This window comes from Gossypium hirsutum, chromosome A10 (genome assembly GCF_007990345.1).
Source record: "Gossypium hirsutum isolate 1008001.06 chromosome A10, Gossypium_hirsutum_v2.1, whole genome shotgun sequence".
NCBI classification, from domain to species: domain Eukaryota; kingdom Viridiplantae; phylum Streptophyta; class Magnoliopsida; order Malvales; family Malvaceae; genus Gossypium; species Gossypium hirsutum.
Window position 1 is genome coordinate 64,362 of NC_053433.1, and position 19,309 is coordinate 83,670.

At 34.1% G+C, this 19,309-nt stretch overlaps 1 protein-coding gene across 1 annotated transcript; it reads right to left on the reverse strand.

Annotated features, from left to right (window-relative positions):
- Positions 1–849: 849 nt before the first annotated feature.
- Positions 850–19,076, reverse strand: LOC107925185 (nudix hydrolase 3). The gene is made up of 21 exons (XM_041079406.1): positions 18,777–19,076; positions 18,025–18,204; positions 17,430–17,507; positions 16,757–16,853; positions 15,571–15,704; positions 15,374–15,455; positions 14,820–14,906; positions 9,858–9,964; positions 9,616–9,787; positions 9,232–9,473; positions 9,049–9,130; positions 8,678–8,743; positions 6,033–6,110; positions 5,858–5,953; positions 5,099–5,205; positions 4,821–4,989; positions 4,182–4,265; positions 2,607–2,701; positions 2,434–2,524; positions 2,206–2,352; positions 850–1,230 (listed from the first exon to the last, which is right to left on the reverse strand). Exons 1-21 carry the CDS (start codon positions 18,857–18,859, stop codon positions 1,177–1,179), a joined length of 2,331 nt encoding a protein of 776 aa, XP_040935340.1. The 5' UTR covers positions 18,860–19,076; the 3' UTR covers positions 850–1,176.
- Between the last annotated feature and the right edge of the window lie 233 nt (positions 19,077–19,309).

The following is a 19,309-nucleotide window of genomic DNA, read 5'->3' on the forward strand; positions in this document are numbered from 1 at the left end:
TTCTCATATGTAAACTATCAGGGATAACCATAAATATTTGACTCTGCAGTTTCCATTATTATGATGCATGAGGGTTGGTTTTGTCATTTTGAAATTATACGGTGACGTCAGCTGTTTTGGAATTATTCGGCTGAGTCACGTGTCGCCAAGAGCAGTTGTTTTAGATTTGGATAGTGTGGGGCCCAGAGTTTCGGGAACGTTCCTGAGTGGGACTTATTTGTTTTGTCGCCTTCTGAATCAAAGAGCGACACGTGGAAATCTAGAGGCGTGTGGAGACACGTCGGACAGTGAGATGGGATTCCCCGTAAGCTTTTTTGTGGATAACGTTTGCAATTTGGATTTTTCTTTTCCTGTTTTTTTTCTTTCTTTCAAGTAAAGATAAAGATGGATTTGTCATCTTTGACTTGACTCAATATCTTTCCACTGTATAAATAAGAATAATATATAAAACATATATCGATTTTGCCAACTAATATTTCAAATTTACTTTTGTTGAATAAAATACAATTTTTAAGGCAATTTTCAAGATAAAGCTTTTTTTTTATATTTATAGAAATGAGTTAACTTTTTAATTATTTATTGAAATAGGCTAAATTTTTTGAAGGCACGTCCACGTAGCACGATGTCAAGTGACATGTAAACAAAACGCATCCTTAAGGATTTAATTAACCTAAAGTTAGGGATTTTTAGTTTCAATGTACTGATTATATTTCCTTAGACTTATTCTTTTAGTATAAATAGCTATGTAAATTTTTTGTTTTATAATTTAAGAAAAATAATTTCTATTCTCAACATAGAATCTAAATCTATCATACATTATTTATTTAAACTTTTATTTTCTAATGAATATTTTGACATAATAGATTCTAATATTTAACCAACAAATAATGTTATTTAGTACAATCTTCGAATTCATATGTTATAAAAAAAAATGAGAACATCCGACCCGCTCACTCAATCACATAACGTGAATGCAGCAACTTCATCAAACTTACAGCAACACAAGCAAAACAGATGATAAGAAACTATGCTTGCATGGAAGGGATGATTCACCCAATGCTAAGACTTCGATTGCATGTAGTATCAAAGTTGCTATTGCTAAAAAGCATTATTTTGTGTTTGTAAATTTAATCATAAGCAGCATGGCTATTTGTCCAAACCATATAATAGCAACCTTCATTCCAACAAACTTTTGGCTACTGGAAATATGGGAGCTATATCAACGGGAACCTGAGAAATAGATGGAAGCAAACAGAATATGAACAAAAATGCTCAAAATAGGCACTTTGATCCAATCTTTTTACCATAATTGTTTATCAGAGGATACATTGGCAAGTTACTTATATTTCTACCGAAAAACAAATCATATCATGACATCATCGACCTTCAAAGTTTCTTACTTGTTCGGCAAATGAGTTATTTTACTTTATTTTATTTCAATTGCCTATATGAACCTACAGATATACTGGCACCTAAGGCAAATTTTGATATATGAGACATTATAAGCCTAAAGCTATTTTGCTCGGACTCAGAGGTGTCTAGCACATACCTCTATATATCCATGTCCTAAATATGTATCAGAGAAAATAAAGAGTTGAATGCATAGCTATGCCAATTACATATTTTGGTTTACATTTCAAAAGCTAAGCCCTCTTCAGGGTATGATGTGGGCATGTAGATTCTCTAGTCATGCTGCTTCCTATTTATAAATCTAGTGTGACAATTGGGGAAGCAAGCAGGTCCTTGTAAGTATTACTGTTTTATACATAAATATTCTTTATTTTTAACACCGGTTGCTGCCAGATTGGTATATCTCGAGGTTTCTCCTTCATGTTCTTTTCATTTTCCATCTCTTATACACTTGGGTTTATGACTTTATACCACTAGGATGTAAGCTCAGTAGCAATTTCAGTCAAGCACATGTGCATCTTAGAGCAAATCTATCCTACGTCTTGAAGTATTTGACACTCGTGTCTGAGCACATCCAAACATAGGTACGAGAATATGATCACACTCGTGTCTTGAACAAAATTGATCATACCCGTGTTGGGCACATCTATCTAACATTGACATTCAAATCCGAGAATCTATCCGTTTTTATCCCAAAAATACGATATATATTAAATTTTGAAATAAATTAGTAGGCAAACCAAGTGCAAGTATTTTATCAATAAAAGTATACTTGAATGTGGCAGGAGGACTTACATGAATGGATTCCAACTTTTGCAATGCAACTTTCAATGGCTTTGTCATGGTGCAGTATTTCTGCAGAAGCAAACTAGCACCTTCTTTGTCACCCTTAGCTTGTATGGTAAGTATAGTCCTACTCAAACTTTCAACTGCTTCCTCAACCTTCCAAAAGAAAGCACTATTTTAGGCGGAAATGTTTTAACTAAAAATATTTATGTATGAGAAAATCTGAAGGCGCTGTACCTTGTCAAAGTTGACAGAAAATGTCTCATTGGGATGGAAAACAAAGGCTTCCTTTTCCAATAACCAGTTAAATTGTAATGCTTGACCTTTTCTGAAATTATTCAGTAAATCAAGAATGGTCAGTAACAATAATTAAAAATATTATGCCAGTGAACAGTTAATGGTTCGCTTACCCATGAGCTTCCTCTAAGCCAAACCGAACTGAGCGAAAGCATCCTGCAAGGAATGAAACATACATGGACTTTTCCAGACTAGTCGGAAGTAAATGCTGCTCAAAGATGTCAAAACAAACAGAAAGAGCCTTAGTTTTTCATAGTTCTTTTTAATATCATTTGTCATAAATGCAAAAAGTGTTGACATAAACAGGCAACTAATGCACAACTTTTTAACTAATTCAACATGCAATATAGATTACTTAAACCGTTATCTCTTCCAGGTTCCTTTATGATAGTACAAGGTTCAAGGTAGAAGTTGATTCCAAATGTCCCTTACTGGGCATTTGAGACTAAAGCTTGATTGAGAACAAACGTTCCAAATAGATAATGAATAGCACTACATTACTAAAAATTGGATGCAAAAGATTAGTCAGTGGTGGGACTAGCAAGGTATTACATTTGAAAACCAGCGATCTGCACAAACTCCTTTCTATCCAAACTCTTGCCCTCTTCAAGATTTTCTCATTAGAGGTATTACTTGAAAGCCATTCATTTCAAGGAAATAATATTAAAGAGTTTCAGAGAAAGGAAACTATACTCTACAGCCATCAGACAGAATATACTCACCAAAAAGATCACATCTAATCGAATTTATGATAATTTTTTTAAAGTTCTGTTCTTACACAAACTAGACACATGCTGATGGGATGTTGAAGTTCAAAAATGTCGCAGTGGCTGAAAAATTAAAAAAGAATAGCCAGCCAACTACTTTATCGTCAGTTGGTAGAGTGATGAACACTTAGTCTCTTAATCCTAGTGAACCGGGTTCAATCCAGGCAATCTTAAGTACCAATAAACAAAATAATGAAAAAAAATCCATAAGTAACCCTCAGAGCGATGTGTAAACATTCTTTCAACTTTGCATGTCAATTTTTGGAAGGGGCAGGAAAGCAGTTATCCAATTGGATACTTAGATTTGATACATTGCAGCAATTAAATCATTATGCAGGTGTAAAGAAATTGAACCAAAAACCTTACTTTCGAAAAGTACTTTTGGGCTGACATGGGATACAAATTTTCATATTCCAATGAATGGTCACACTCAAAAAAAAATGTCAAGCCAGTCTTACTCAAAGCAACTATTTCAATACGAAAGAACTTTTTGGCTGACTTCCAAGAAACCTCAAAACACTCCTTAAATGACTGCACAAATTTCTAAACTCCACAATCTATGGCCTCTACTCTCAAGCTTAGCATCTCACCTTGAGTTGACTTAAAACACTCTTTCTAGAATGGGGTTAGAATCTAGGTAGAATATTTTTCTTGATGTCATTTTTGGTTGTGGTTGTGGTTGTGGTTGGAAGTTGTAAGCAGTCTATTCTTAAAAGTAGCAGCAGAACTTTGAGAAGTTGAAAATACTAGTAAAATGCAGAAAAGGAACTAAAGTTGCTATCCCAAAGATAAAGCATTTGAAAAAAATAAATAAATAATTGCGAACTGCATCAGCTAACATGTATGGGTCTTCTAATCTTGATAGTCACAAGTAATTATATCATATAAAGGAAAATAATAAAACTTGGCTTTTTTACCAACCTTTTTTATTAGAAAGTTCAGTGCCCAAAGACCCACTATGTCTGCTTTTGCTTCTTCCAAAGCCGAGTGTAAATCTTGAAGCTCCTGTAAGAAACAGTAAAAGAAAAACCATGGGATACCATAAATAATTAGAATAAATCACTTCTTTTAAGGAAAATAGTAACTTCAGGAAACACCATCCAACTTCAAAGAACAATGTCAATATACAGATTAATGCAGATAGGAGGTGCTCTTCCATCGTAAATATTCAATGCCTGTATGTTGTGATTATATTACTTCCTTTATCTTTCTTTTACCCCTTTGTCTGAAATCACACAAATCTCTACCTTCTGTTCTATTTAAGCAACTGTTTCTCGCTCAAAAATATCACATGAAGATGCCCAAGGTAAGTAGTCATTATTCATGTTTAGAAAAACAAAACTTCAGTCATAAACAAAGCTTATTTCTTTTCTAACCATTTTCATCACAATGGCATGTAGAATAAATGGATAAACCAGCATGAGTGAGCTGGACAGTTGATATTTAATTATAATTGGACAGATATGATTAAATACTAGATTTTTTTTCTTCTCCTCTAGACAAACACATTCTAAAAACAGCTAAATAAAACAGAAATAAAAAGGAAACATTATAACTGACCAATCTAACAGTAGACTTTCGGCCATCAGGAAGGGTTATGGTATGAGGCCCAATCCCATGGCAGCACTCATGGCAGATTGTGTGAGTGAAGAAAGACTCAAAATCTACAAGTTCGTGTTGTTCCTTTGCAATACATGCATCAGCTATGGGATTAAGAATCTGTTTGAACCTTATTAGGATGGAAATATCAAACAATGATTTAGAATTATGGTAAATATAAGCCACAACGTATTGGTAAATTGGACCAACTTCAACAATGATTGAAGAAAGTTTCGCACTTTGCTTCAGAAACATTCTTAAGTATAACCATTGCTGTTCCTCGATCTTTAACTATACGCTCATCATTTGGTAGATTGAAAGCAATAGTCTGAGGGCCCTTCACATCCTGATATAAATACAAATATGTTAAAACGCATATCTATCCAAGATAAATTATTACATACATAAGAATGGAAGCTCTAGAAAAATTTGAAACTAATTAAGAACAAAAAATACAAACATGTGGTTTTCCATACTGTACATTCCAATCTATGGAATGAAAAAATAATTTAAATACAATAGCAACTCTGCAGCCATAATTAATTGATAACACTAGCAGGCAACAGCCACAATTCCTTTTCTACTTTGTCCAAAAAAGTGAATTCAAGGAGCAAGAGTAGCTTGTTGAGTTTCATTCTTTCCATCCCCATTCCTAGAATCCACTATTGATAAAAGTGGTTAGACATACACACACAAGTATGTCTAACCACATTTGATATTTCATTCAATCTCTTATTGTATTTGCGTCTAAGCATTTATCATGTACATTGAGTAAATATACAAAAGGAAAATTCAAGATTAAAGGGGATGGGGAAGGATTAGCATCTAAACCATGAACACACTGAAGAAAATATTCATACATTTTGCAGCCCTCAAAACTTCAGTTACAAAATGCAAGCATACAAACATTTGCATGCATCTGTGTAAACATATGCATCACTGCCGACAAACCAATCTGATTATCATGAAAGACTTTTCTCAATGAACCCAAAACTTACCCCTGCATTAAAAAGAAGCTGGACAACACGAATTGGAGCAGCAATGATATCTTTTGATTTATATGTATCGTCCATAGGAAGGTTTTGTTCCAAAACCTAAAATATTAAATATTTTGTTAGAAACAAGCAAGCGACCAGAAGAAATGTCTGAGAAAATTTGATATGAATGAATTACCTGCAAGTTATCACCAAACAATTTAAGTTGAGCAGTTGCTTTTTCATCCCGAACTCCAATAAATGCTTCGAACGTAGCCTATGCAAATCCGTGCATCTAATTAGCTATACTAGCATCCAAAGAGATTCATATATTGCAACAATAAAATTACAACAGGTTACAAACTGATTTCATCCTTTATTACGTGAACATGGACATAAGCATGGATGCATGCAAGAGTACGTGAAAGCAATCAGACACTAAATCAATCATTAGTTGATAGAGTGAGTCAAATAAATAAATCTAAATAAAGGACAGAAAAAGGAAGGACAATTGAAGGGAATAAAATTAAAAACGCAAAAGAAAAAGCAACAAAGCATATAATAAAATAAGTCAAACAAAAAGCAGCACAAGTGCATAGTAGACATTTGCATATAAGTGGAATGGTACAAGTTTGTGGAGCACAAGCACAGGACTACAAGAAAGTTGTCCTTGGGTTTTCAATCAGGGGAAAGCATCAACATAAAGACCTCATAGTGCAGACGGGTTCCAAGGTCCTTTGTGGATTATGCATCATGATTGACAGAATCTCTCATTTTTATTTTCTTTGACAGTCATTATTCAAGAGCAGTTTGGAAGATTACACTGACTAATGCAGTATTCAGGTATTTTGTTAGTTGGAACGAAGAGAAAAGTTTAAAAATAGCAAGATATATATGGGAGGTTCCTGGGAGATCCATGATTAAAGTTTCTCGGCTGTTACACTTATCAGGTTTTTGGCGGAAATAATTAGCAGAATCTATAAAAATAGCAGTCATCCAACCTCAGGGTGCAGTGTTAAAATGGACAACCCAAGAAATGCTACTTTCTTTAAGAAGTGATACATTAGTGTTTGTAATTGTTGTTCGATTCTGTTTTTTCTCTTGTTTTTCAAGTAGGAACCAAGCAAAAAGTCCCTCTGCAATAGGTTGTACAATTTTTAGTTCAAATAAAATAGTTCTATAAAGTAGCAATTTGATACAAACACCAAGAACTACCCATTTGTCATATCGAAATAAAATAGATTAATCTAAAATTTAAAGTTTAAACACTCTAAGCTTTAGTCATAAAGGGGGTGAATTGGGCCGTGTGTAGAAGTGGGCATCTTTGGTTCTAGTTCCCAGTAGGCGACCCTCTATTAAAGGAGTAGAGGCTCTTCCCTGGCCATTTGTATTATTTTACCGTCTTATAATTCAATGAAGAAAAGGTGAAACTCCATACTTTAAGCTTTTACATTTTCCACTGGTTTTCAATCAGATTTCCCACTCTTCATTTTACTACCAAACTACAGTAGATAGTTTTTGACCTTTGGTAAAACTTTCAAAGCAAACAGATATGCTAGCAAAACTACTAACAAAAATGCTAATAGATAAATAACATCATGAATTCAGGCTACAATAGGAAACATTGACCTCTTCAATCATGCTTTACTCATCATATTAAGCAATGTTAAAAGCTGCTCACTGTCAACAAGAATTTGTTTTTCTATACAAATTTTAAGGAATCGAAACCCATAATTCTTAATGGAAATGCAGATCATGCTGCTTAGTATTTAATTTGTAATGGTCAATTTATTTATTTTGAGTTTCTTTTAAGAACAAATGGTAGGCTTGGACTATGGAGTTGGTCTCTATAAAATAAATAATGGCCTTTACTTTAGGAAGGATTACACTATGCTATGGAGACAAAATTATCTACAAGTCAGATTTACTTCACTTTCTTGTTTCTTTTCTTTTTTCTTTTTTTTTTCTTTTTTTGTTCTCTAAATCAACTGCAAGCCAGTTTTCCATTAAATTTTTTGGAAGGAAAAGTAACTTTTGCTAGCAAGTGAGAACATATTTAAGAAAACAAAAGGGCTAGCTAAATTGACTTGCAGAAATCTCAATTGAATCCCAGTACTCAGAATTTAGTTTAACTTAAAGAGAAAAAGATAAAAAGAAAGGAGTAACCTTTTCAAAACACAACATAGTACATTCTTCAGTAAGGTATTAAAAGCTGTCTCAATAAGTAAAAACTCAATAAGAAACAAAGCTAGCACATAGAAACTAAAGAGATATGAGTACCTAATCAGACCTCATACATTATGTTGGCATAAATGCATCATAGTATTGTATCAATCATCTGTATCATTTAGAAAGAAAACATACTGAAATAGGTTTCTTCTGATCCAAACTTAAGCAAATAGCAATCGAGTAATTTGCAAGAATGGAAGGTATTGCTAAAATTTTACATTTTTAGCACAATTCATTTGCTTTTACACAAATTTGAACCTTTCAAGCACCACTATGTTACCAATGCTATAATATTTGTTACCCAAAGTCTATTTGAACCTTTCAAGCACCACTATGTTACCAATGCTATAATATTTGTTACCCAAAGTCTAAATTAGACATTTCAAGTTTGAGAAAAGCATGTTTTCATGCTACCTCTATAAAAGAAAGTGATACATTGTAAATATTTCTAAATATTCACGAGGCATTCTTACTTAAGTGATACATTGTAAATATTTCTAAATATTCACGAGGCATTCTTACTTAGATCAAGTTCATTACCGTGTAAATCTAATGCTGAATAAAAAGGACTGAAGTAAAGGAAATAAACATGCATTTGATATGTGAATATATTACCTTGTACCCAAACAGTGAATCTTCATAAGTTTCATATGGACCAATGGTGACATCCAACTTAGAATCCTAAAGCAGGAAATTCAAACAGGGAGAGAGTGAAGGCCCAGTGAGTTCATTAGAATAGGAATTGAATTGAATACCAAATTAAGCATATTGACATCAAAACAAGATGTTACTAATATTTTTAAAATCAAAACAGAAAAAGAAATGGTTGAAAAGCAGAGGAAAAAAAAAAGTTGCAGATCTATTATCATGAATATCCTTTTAAATTATACCATAATAAATGTGATCTTACAATTTATTCATAAATAAAAATGAGAAAGTGCATGATAAGGGGAAAGAAAAAGAATCAAAATTTAGCAACAACTAACCAATTCCATCCAGGCTATATCAGAGTCGTAGTAGTCGTTTGAAAGGAAGGCATCAGCCTTGCTATGGAGCAACCTCTTCAAACTATAAAGTTGAACGACTCAAGAGATATTAGTTGATGGTATAAGATTTCAGAGTAGGAATAATAAACAAGACATCAGAAGAAAAAACTGTCATACTCATACCTAGGAGAGCTGACAAGGTCCCCAGCTTTATGCAACAGATCCGAAACTCTTGCCAGGAAAGAATGATACTCTTGGGAATACAGAATGCTATAAAGATCATAAGTAGACCCTTCTGAAAGATGTGTGCTATCAAAGATATGATTGTCCCAACTTACTTGACTGTGCCTTTTAATGACAGTGAAAAAACTCATTGCATCCTTTTGCTGGTCCAAGCTTAGACCTGTAGTCCATAATTTAAATTCCTAGAACAAAAATGAAACTCGTCAGTCTCTATCCCGTTTTCAAAATAATGCTAAAAGATGGCTAAACTGGAAATTTTATAGTATAGCCACATGTATAATGAAAAACCATTCTTTGCAGCACATGAAGAAATTCCTGTGTTACCATTTTGTCCATGTCAGGAGGGTAGAAGTTTGCACCAGAAGGTTTTAGCATTGGAAATGCTGCTCTGTATTGTACACCTTTCCACCCAGTAATAGGCTTTGTGGCTTCAGGAAGAAGCTTTACTGCTGAATCTGCAGTTGTTAAAAATGCCTCGTTTTCATCAAGGCAGGACCTGTTGATAAAGAATGAATTATTAATGATAAAAAGACATTCCCGCCAAAGAACAAAGCAGAAGGAATTACCATGGACTCTTATTAATCACATAATACATCCATTTCAGGTTGTCCAATTGAGACACATTGGCATGCTCTTTTAACCATTCTCTTAAAACTGGGTTGCTGTGCCAAACCTGATTATTTAAGGTGAAAAAGAACAAAGGAAAATATGAGAATCTGAAGCCATGTCATCACAATTAAGCATTTACATTAAGATTGCAATTAAAATTAAGAATGCGTTTACAACTAAGATTGCAAAATTTTGCACCATATCAATACTTTTCCTTCCAAGCAACAAACGTTTTAGGTGCCTTAAAACAATAAAAATTATGTAAAACTAGAAAAAGCAATTCACAAAACCATAATTTTTGCATATCTAGACTGGGAAACAATATTTCAGAGTGTTAAGATATGTAAATAAAATAATACTGCTGATTATTAGGGATTATAGCAAGATATTAGAAATTTGATTTTATATACTTTCTTATAGAGTAGACTCATACTTGTATATGTGTATTGTATGATGATGAATGATATATATAATTTCATTCTCTCTTTCTCCTTGTGTCTCCTTAATTATTCTTTCAGTATTTCGTTCATGATATTAGATCCTCTTGGCTCAATTTAGGGAGTTCGTGTTTCGTTGTTTTGAACACAAACCATTTGAGTATTTCGTGAGTTAGCTTTTCAAGTTTTTTTTGGGTACACTGTCGGCACAGGGAGGAGCACCACCATCTCGACAGTTGCAACCGGAGGATAAGCACGTGAGGCTCCCGCACCGCCTAAAGATTTGCGACCCTACTTTACGCGTCGGTGCACGGTCATCTCACCAACGGCTTCCACCCTTGATGTTGACTCCTTTGTCCAACCCTAGCCCAGTGGTCAGTTGCTTGATCCAGGAGGATTTGTAGGTCAATTTTTTTTATGTTCTTTTTAGGTTTCGCATTGTTTCAATCACTGTTAGTTTTTTGGTTCTGTTTTAAAGCTGTTTTCTTGCAGCTATTTGGCTCGATTTGGGTTCTTTTCTGGCCAATTTTTTTCTCACCACCCCCTTCAACAGAGTTGTAGTCCAATCCCCGGGGAAACTTAAAAATCCAGTGACCAAACTCCCTGCGTGTGGCCTTCACGCGCCACCCATACCGTCCGCATCCTTGCCCATGCGCCGGCACATTCAACTCACCTACGTCAAATTTGATTCTCCGACGACCACCGTTGGTTTTGTTGTTGTTATCTCGCATGGTCACGATCGTGCTTAATGTTTATCAAAGCTAGAGGACTGCAGAGGTATATTACTGGTGATTCGAAAAAACCCGTTGTAAATGATTCCACTTATGATCAGTGGGACTCTGATAACTCTCTTGTTATGTCTTGGCTTATCAACTCTATGCAACCCCGGATTTCCAGAACATACCTGCTACTTGACTCTACAGAAAAAATATGGATGCTTAGATTTTTGAAATTCCCAATAAAGTCACAACACTAAGCTAGGTGAGATCACTGAGATGTCATTTTCTCAGTATTTTTCTAAACTGAGTGGTTTATGGCAAGAGCCCAAGCCCTTCTTTTACAAATGTGTGTACCTAAATGATTTTGAGATGATGCCATTTTAACAGCCACATTTCTTATTAATTGTATGACATCTATTCTTAACAATAACATTCCTTACCATACCCTCTTTCCTTCAAAACTTTTGTTCCTTATTGAGCCCAAAATATTTGGTAGCACTTGCTTTGTTATGATGTTCATCCATAAGTCATAAAATTGGACCCAAAGTCGCTCAAATGTGTTTCTTAGTTATTGTCAACTTAAAATGGGTTATAAATGGTACTCTTTGGATCTTAAGAGACATCTTGTGTCTATTGATGTTACCTTTTTTGAGCATACACCGTTTTTTCCTATGTCGTCCATTTGTAAATACTTCCTCCAAAAATGATGATTTGTCATTATATACTATGAATCGTCTAGTCAACTACTGTCAAATAGGTATGCTAGAACACATAACAACTCGACCACCAATCATTCATGTTTATTCAAGTCGGTAAAATCCTCCGGACACATGGCCGCCTCTAGTCTATTAGTCGAAAAATTTGACCCCTAGTCAATCTGATTCTAGTATCGACCTTCCCATTGTCCTATGTAAAGGTAAACGACAGTGTACTTATCCTATCTCCTTTTTTGTCTCTTATGATCAATTATCCCCTATGACTAGCTTTTTCATTCCTTCATTACACTATTTCTATTCCTAAAACTGTAAAGGAGGCCTTAGCTCATCCGGGCTGGTGAGATGCAATGATAGAGATGATTGCTTTAAATGGTAATGGTACTTGGGAATTGGTTAATTTGCCGACTGAAAAGAAGGCTATTGAATGTAAATGTGTTTACAGTCCAAGTTAATCTTAATGGTTTCGTTGCCCAATTAAAAGTCTGTCTTGTTGGTAAAGGATATCCTCAAACCTATAGAGTTGGTTACTCGGATACTTTCTCTCCAGTGGCTAAGATGGCTTATGTTCGTTTGTTCATTTCTATAGCGGCAACATATGGGTGATCCCTGCATCAACTTGATATAAAAAATGCCATTTTGCATAGTGATCTACAGAAGGATGTCTATATGGAGCACCCATCTGGTTTTGTTGTTCAGGGGGAGAGTGCGAAGTTGTGTCATCTTCAGAAATCTCTATATGATTTGAAACAGAACCTATGAGCATGGTTTGGACGATTCTGTAAGGTGATCCACTTGGAGGTAGGCATGATTCTCTTAGTAGTTTATGTTGATGATATTGTTATTACTGAAAGTGATGATACAAATATTCTTGCTTTGAAATCATACCTTCATACTCAGTTTCAAATGAAGGATTTGGGACAATTGAAATATTTTCTTGGCATTGAAGTTACTAGGAGTAAGAAGGGTATTTTCTTGTCTCAGAGGAAATATACCCTTGACTTACTTGAAGAAACTAGAAAGTCGGGATGTAAACCATGTAGCACACTGATGGATTCCAATTTGCAACTTATGAAGGAAGATAGTGATTCGCTTGAGGATCATGAGAGGTATAAGAGACTAGTTGGGAAACTGAATTATCTCTCAATGGCTCATTCTGATATCGCATATTTTGTGAGTGTTGTAAGGCAATTCATATCTTCACCAACAGTTAGACATTGGGTGACACTGGAACAAATCTTATTTTACCTAAAGGGAGCTCTAGGCTGTGGGCTTCTATATTAGAATTGTGGTCACATAGGCATTGAATACTTCACTAATGCAAATTGGGGAGGATCAAGTATCTAATTCCTAGGAAAAGCAAGAGTTATGGCACAATCTGTGTGAGAATTATGTGGTTACAACTTACAACAGTTACTGGATGAACTAGGATTTAAAAAGTCGTCACCAGCAAAATTGTGGTGTGAAAATCAAGCTGCTCTTCATATATCCTCCAATCCAGTATTTCATGAGCGAACCAAGCATATTGAAGTCAACTGTCACTTCATTCGTGAGAAGATCCAACAAAAGCTCATATCAACAGATTATGTCAGAACAAGAGATCAATTAGGAGATATCTTTTCGAAATCTCTTAGTGGACCTCGAATTGATTATATTTGTAACAAGCTAGGCATGATTAACATCTCTGCTCTAGCTTGAGGGGAAATGTTAAGATATGTACATAGAATAATATAGTTGATTATTGTGGATTATGGCATGATATTAGAGATTTGATTTTATTTACTTTCCTTACAGAGTAAACTCATACTTGTATATTTATGAATTGTTACATGATGAATGATATATAGAGTACCACTCTCTCTTTCTCCTTGTGCCTCGTTAATTATTCTTTCACTATTTGGTTCACCTAGAAACAAGGTTACATTAGTAAATTGTGTTAGTTCAGAAAAATTAAGTATTGAATTTTTATTGTAAAAGTTGCTTGCTTTTTTGCTGCAAATTAAATATTGATTAGATTTTTTTTTGGATATGTTATTGAGTATTTTACATAAAGAAAACTAAAAAGTAAAAGTAAAAGGCTAAAAAGGACAGAATGGTTCATATAATTAAATGATAAAATTTTCCTTTATGAGAATGATTTAATTCATTCAGTAAATTTCTTCATATTTTCAACACTTCTCTCCACTGGAATTCCATTTAAATGGTTTCTGAAATAAGTTATCAAACACATTGAAAACATCAGATCATTGAAACTTTTCACTATCAATGGTTTATTTTGCACACCCTTAGTTTGCATTTTGCAACCAGCTCAAAATCCTATAGTGATAATGAACACATATATTTTGAATTGCATCCTAAATACGTGTATCAAAATATTTCTGCAAGTAACTAGATGATGCCTTTTTATCTAAAATTTATTCAAGGCAGTACCATTAGTGAAAGAAAGATTCTACTATACCAATCTGGAAATATAAGTTGTTATCCTTTGCAATTACTTTCTGGGGTATGATAGACTTATGCCTTCATGTTCCTTATATCATACCAATGTCTCTACTACTTTCCTGTAATATTACCTGACATATTGAATGCTCCTATACCATCACTTGACTCATTGAACTGAAAACAACTTTTCCCAGGAGAAGCAAGAAGTGAATTATATATTTCAAAGACTACTGCATAAGTGTTATGAGTGAACTAATCAAAATCACCTATATTATAATGCAACACTAGCAAAGCTTTGTTATTATGAACCCATCTGTTTGCTAACTAGGACAACAGTCAAAAAATTGACTAATCTTTAACAGCTTTCAACATATATATATATAATAAGCAGAAGTTCTATTGCATTTGGAGTGTTGTTCGTGAATATTTTGCACTAGATCATCTACTCAGTGGCACAAAATTTTCCTTTGGTTCATGCAAAAAGAAACCAACTGTTCTATTCTTACTACTGACTTATATAGACATGCTACAATACCAGAGCAGATGTTTGAGCAAATCTGTGTACTTGTGTGTGAGATTTTTTGTCTACTTATATGCATAAATACAACCTGCAGATAAAAGATTTCATCCATAATCATTGCAGCCCTAACCAGTAATATCAGAGCCTCCTTGTCAGCATCACCAAGCCCTGTTAACTGCAAGGAGGGAATAGATTTAGTAAATAATTCAACACGTACATCAAGAAGGTCTGACTGTTATATTTAGGAGAGGGAAAAATTACAAACACAATATTTGAATGAAACAATGGAAATTGGCCACAAGGGTGGCTGTAGCATGCAGATAACTTACTCCTTTATAATTATAAGCTTCAATATGTATTCAGCTTTTCACAGGATTACTTTTAAAGCAGAAAAGAAAGCAATGGACCTTTTATAAACTTAAAAGTGATAGAAAGACCATCCACCTGTAAACTAACAAATTAATGAACGTGAAACCAAAAGTGTCCATAGGATACAACACAACGCATTCTGCTCATATCACACAATGTCTACATGCAAATTGACTACATAAAGCTTGAGGATAAAAATATTGAGATGGATTGGAAATATAACAACCAATAAAAGCAGGGTAGCTGGTATTAAAATTGCAGAAAGTTGACAACCTCTGCAGTGAGAGAAACAGGAGCATATCGACGAAGTTGCTTTTGTAGTACTAGACTGCGTGCTTCATTGTTCTCTTTGTACCTTTACCAAGTATTTGAATTGTTAACCACAACATGAAATGTCAACATGAATATAACATTTAGATGAATTTGACAATTATTTTATTCAACAACATGGTCGTAGTTACTCAGCTTACCTTTTTGTAATTATATCAAAGAGAAGACCATATTGTTTATTTACATCATAAGGAACATATTTAGGATCTGCTTCAGCTAGGTGACTTCTATATTCCCCAAAAGAAATGTATTTTACATCAGAGACTTCGGTATCCTATCATAAAAAAAAAAAAGCTAATAAAAAACATTCACATTTTCAGGTAGTTTTATAGCAGGACAAATCACTTATCAGTATTCATTGTTTACCATTCACCATTCACATTTTCAAAGCATGACTTTCATATATAATTGTAAAGAAAATGTATAATGAATTATTCATTAAGCACCAGGCACCATCAACAGCCTTAAATTCTGAGATTAAAACCAACTTAAAAGGAGGACAATCATGGTAAAGATCGAAGTTTAGAAGGATGAATCTCATCCATAGAATGAAGACCAGAGAGCTATATTGATATACTTCAGAATAGGGATTCTGCAGCAAATCCATGCAAGCCTATTAGGTTCTAAAACAAACCATAAAAATGGATTTTCTAACAAATAAATGCAATCAAACATTATAGACTTTTAGGCTTCTCATTTGTCTTTGTGCAAGATGTTTCTCTTTCAAAAAAAAAAATAACCCTTAAAAGAGGCACCAAAAGTTAAATTGCACTTACGCTTTGGCAGTCCAATATGTTTTGGAAAGTTTTAGAGAGAGCGTTGTTCAACTTGTTTCCATAAATTCATAACTGACAATGGCATTTTTCTTTCAGTGCTCGCTTTAGTTCAGAAAGGGAACTTCCAATCAAATAAGAGTAAAAAAATTACAACATGAAAACAGACTGAAATACAACCAAGAGTGGAAGGGCTTAAGATCTAGAGTTGAATTCCACTTGTTCATTCAGTACAAGCAATGTTTAAACTTGAGATGATAAAGCATACCTACAGCAGATGTTTCACTGTAGTCAACTTTGTCACTACTGTAGAAAGGTTTGGAATATCAAGAAAATTAATCCATACTCCACCAGAAAACCATTAGAAAACAAAATCCATGAAATTTTGAATGATAATTCCGACTGTTATTAACTATTGTTCATCTCAACAATTTTCGGACAATGAAAGTACTTTGATATGGAAAACAAATACAGAATTTTGCATATTATATATAATCAAATAACATTGAATGGGTTGAAATTTTCAACTGAGAGTAATTATTAACTTCATTACCTGAAGCGTAAAGGCTTCTCGAGGAATTGGCTCTAGAGTTGTTACTAGGTATACATCGCTGTATTCATTATTGATGAATTTTCCATTGTTTGTGACACTGCAATCAAATGTAAACAGCATATGTTAAGTCAAAATGGAACTAAAAGCATCACAAAACCACTTAAGCATCTCAACAATATTGGGATTCATCAATTAAACAAAAATTCCAAGAAACTAAACATGGAATAATAATAGTAATAATGATAAATTGAAAGTGATGCAGGACCTAGGTGAAATCTTAATGTCTAGATGGTCTTATCATTGCATAAGATTGATGCAGCTTACCTCAGAAAAACAATAAATCAAAGCACTCTTCTCTAAGAAAAAGGAAGACAATACAACTATGAACTTACAATGAAAAATATAACACCATTTTTCAGAGTAAATTTATGCCAAATGCTAATTGTATATTGAAAATATTGAACCCTGATGAACACAAAACAGACTTGAATTTAGTAAGACAGCATTAACATCAGAAATTAATGCACCAATGGTTCTAGCAAAGCAACAAAACCAGAGAAAATGTTGCCAAAATCACCAAAAAAGCATCATAGTCATCTGATCAGCTGCACCAATTACATTCCAAGAAGAGAGAAAATTACACCAAAACAAAAAGATGATTTTATCAACTAACCACTCTTCAAGAAAAACAAATATCAACTCAAATGCATCCTTTGGGAGGATCACCCCTAGTTCTTCTTGAAGCTCCCTCCTGAACAAGTAAGATATTTAGCAAGCATTGTGTTTTAGCACTAGATCAACCAAAAAGGGATAAATTTCTAACAATAATATGTTCACCAAGTAATAGACGATGGAAAAAATGGGCCAACAAGGTAAAAAGAAAATCAATGCATGCTGATCTCCAAAGAATTTCTTGTGTTGAAAGTTACTACAAAGGAATGGACAATAAGATATTTAAATAAAGAAAGAAAAGAGAAAAAAAAAAAAAAGACTCAGATGTCTTCACTCCTCCCTAACAAAAAGGTTTCTTGGCCATCTAGAAACCACTAGGTTTACCATCAGTTAGGAAACTATCAATTAGATATTTAAAAGAAATGTATTAACCAAATCTAGCAAGTATATAAAACAACAGAAAGTAGCAATGATAAACAAGAACATGGGGAGAATATCTGTGCACGGCACACATAGAAAGATTAAAGACCGAGCAGTTTTTCAAACGCCCTATGAAAGAAGCAGCACTGAAGACTTGTGAAATTGGATTCACTTACTGTGCTGTTATTAGTGATGAATCACCAGCAGATATATGGCCAGCGCTGGAGATATCCCACAACCCCGGCCAAGAGTCCTTGCAGTCTGCACGTTTTTGGAGAAGTAATTCTTGTGTACTCTCAGCAAAAATCCAAACATGGACTGCTTTATGGTAATCCCCATCTCGATGGACATCTCCCCTGCAAAGAGATCACAATAAGTTACATATCAAGAAACTGCCATTATAGAGAAATGCCAGTACAGAAATCATAAGCAACCTCTAACACACAATAATACTCAAAATGAAATATTTTATATCAAATGTATGCCTCCCTAGCTCTAGCTTGCAAGTTTTCAATTCCCAGTTCCAATTTCAAGGACCATAAGCAACCTCCCCCCACCAACCACACACACACTTGAAAACTTTCAGTTCTATAATCCAGATTGAGTACCAAAAAAATTAGGGGTTCATTGAAAGGAATTACAAACCAAATCAACAAATTAAGCTATTACTACCATTTTCAAGGAACCAGCTTAACTAATCTCAAAGGTTCTAACAAACCCAATTTACAGAAGCTGCAAATAATAAGTATAGCGTAAATTAAGTTGTCCTATTATTTTCCAATTTGATAACTGCAAAAACATGATTTCTGCTAAGAGTAAGCAACAGACAGTATAGAAAATAAATAAAAGACCCGCTTGTAAAGTAATCCATTATGTTCAAAGATCAAAAACAGATAATCCAGAAATGGAAAAGAATGAAGGGACGTGCCTGGGCTTGGAAACGCCGGTTTTTTTACCGGTTTTAGTGAGAACGTCGAGATACTCTACTTCTTCAATGTAAGGCTCTGCCATTGTTTCTTTCCGATGAATCAGACTTTGTCTTCGTTGACGAATTTGGTAAATTGCGTGCTTCTTTATTTAGTCTAATGGCAGTAGATTCCGTCTTTCTTCTCTTCTTTAACAACAAAAGTAGGGCTTTTTTATCACCAAAAAAAATTTATTATTTATGAAAATCATCAAGTTAAAATTTATTTTTCCCTTATCATTAGCCGATGATTGGCTGTTTAAAAAATAATAATTATTGTTGAGCGCTATCTATATGTATACGCATAAATATATGTATTTTTTCAACTCAGGCGACACCGGAGTTGACGGAGCAAGTTCGGGCTAATGACGGCCCGACATATCCAGCCCAGACATCAATTGGATCATCGGTCTGGTTTCATATTCTAAGTCCGATTCGATTAATTTTTGCGTTTTTGTCTCGATTTTGGACTCTCGAACTTAATTTATGATTTCAGT

Bases quoted from the DNA above. Each gene is read 5' to 3' on its own strand.
- LOC107925185 (XM_041079406.1), bottom strand. From the start codon at position 18,859: ATGGCAGAGCCTTACATTGAAGAAGTAGAGTATCTCGACGTTCTCACT. The intron at 5,954-6,032 runs GTAATTCATTCA...TTAATATTTTAG, and splicing joins TGTTTGGTGATAACTTGCAG to GTTTTGGAACAAAACCTTCC. The intron at 2,525-2,606 runs GTAAGCGAACCA...GAATAATTTCAG, and splicing joins GGCTTAGAGGAAGCTCATGG to AAAAGGTCAAGCATTACAAT.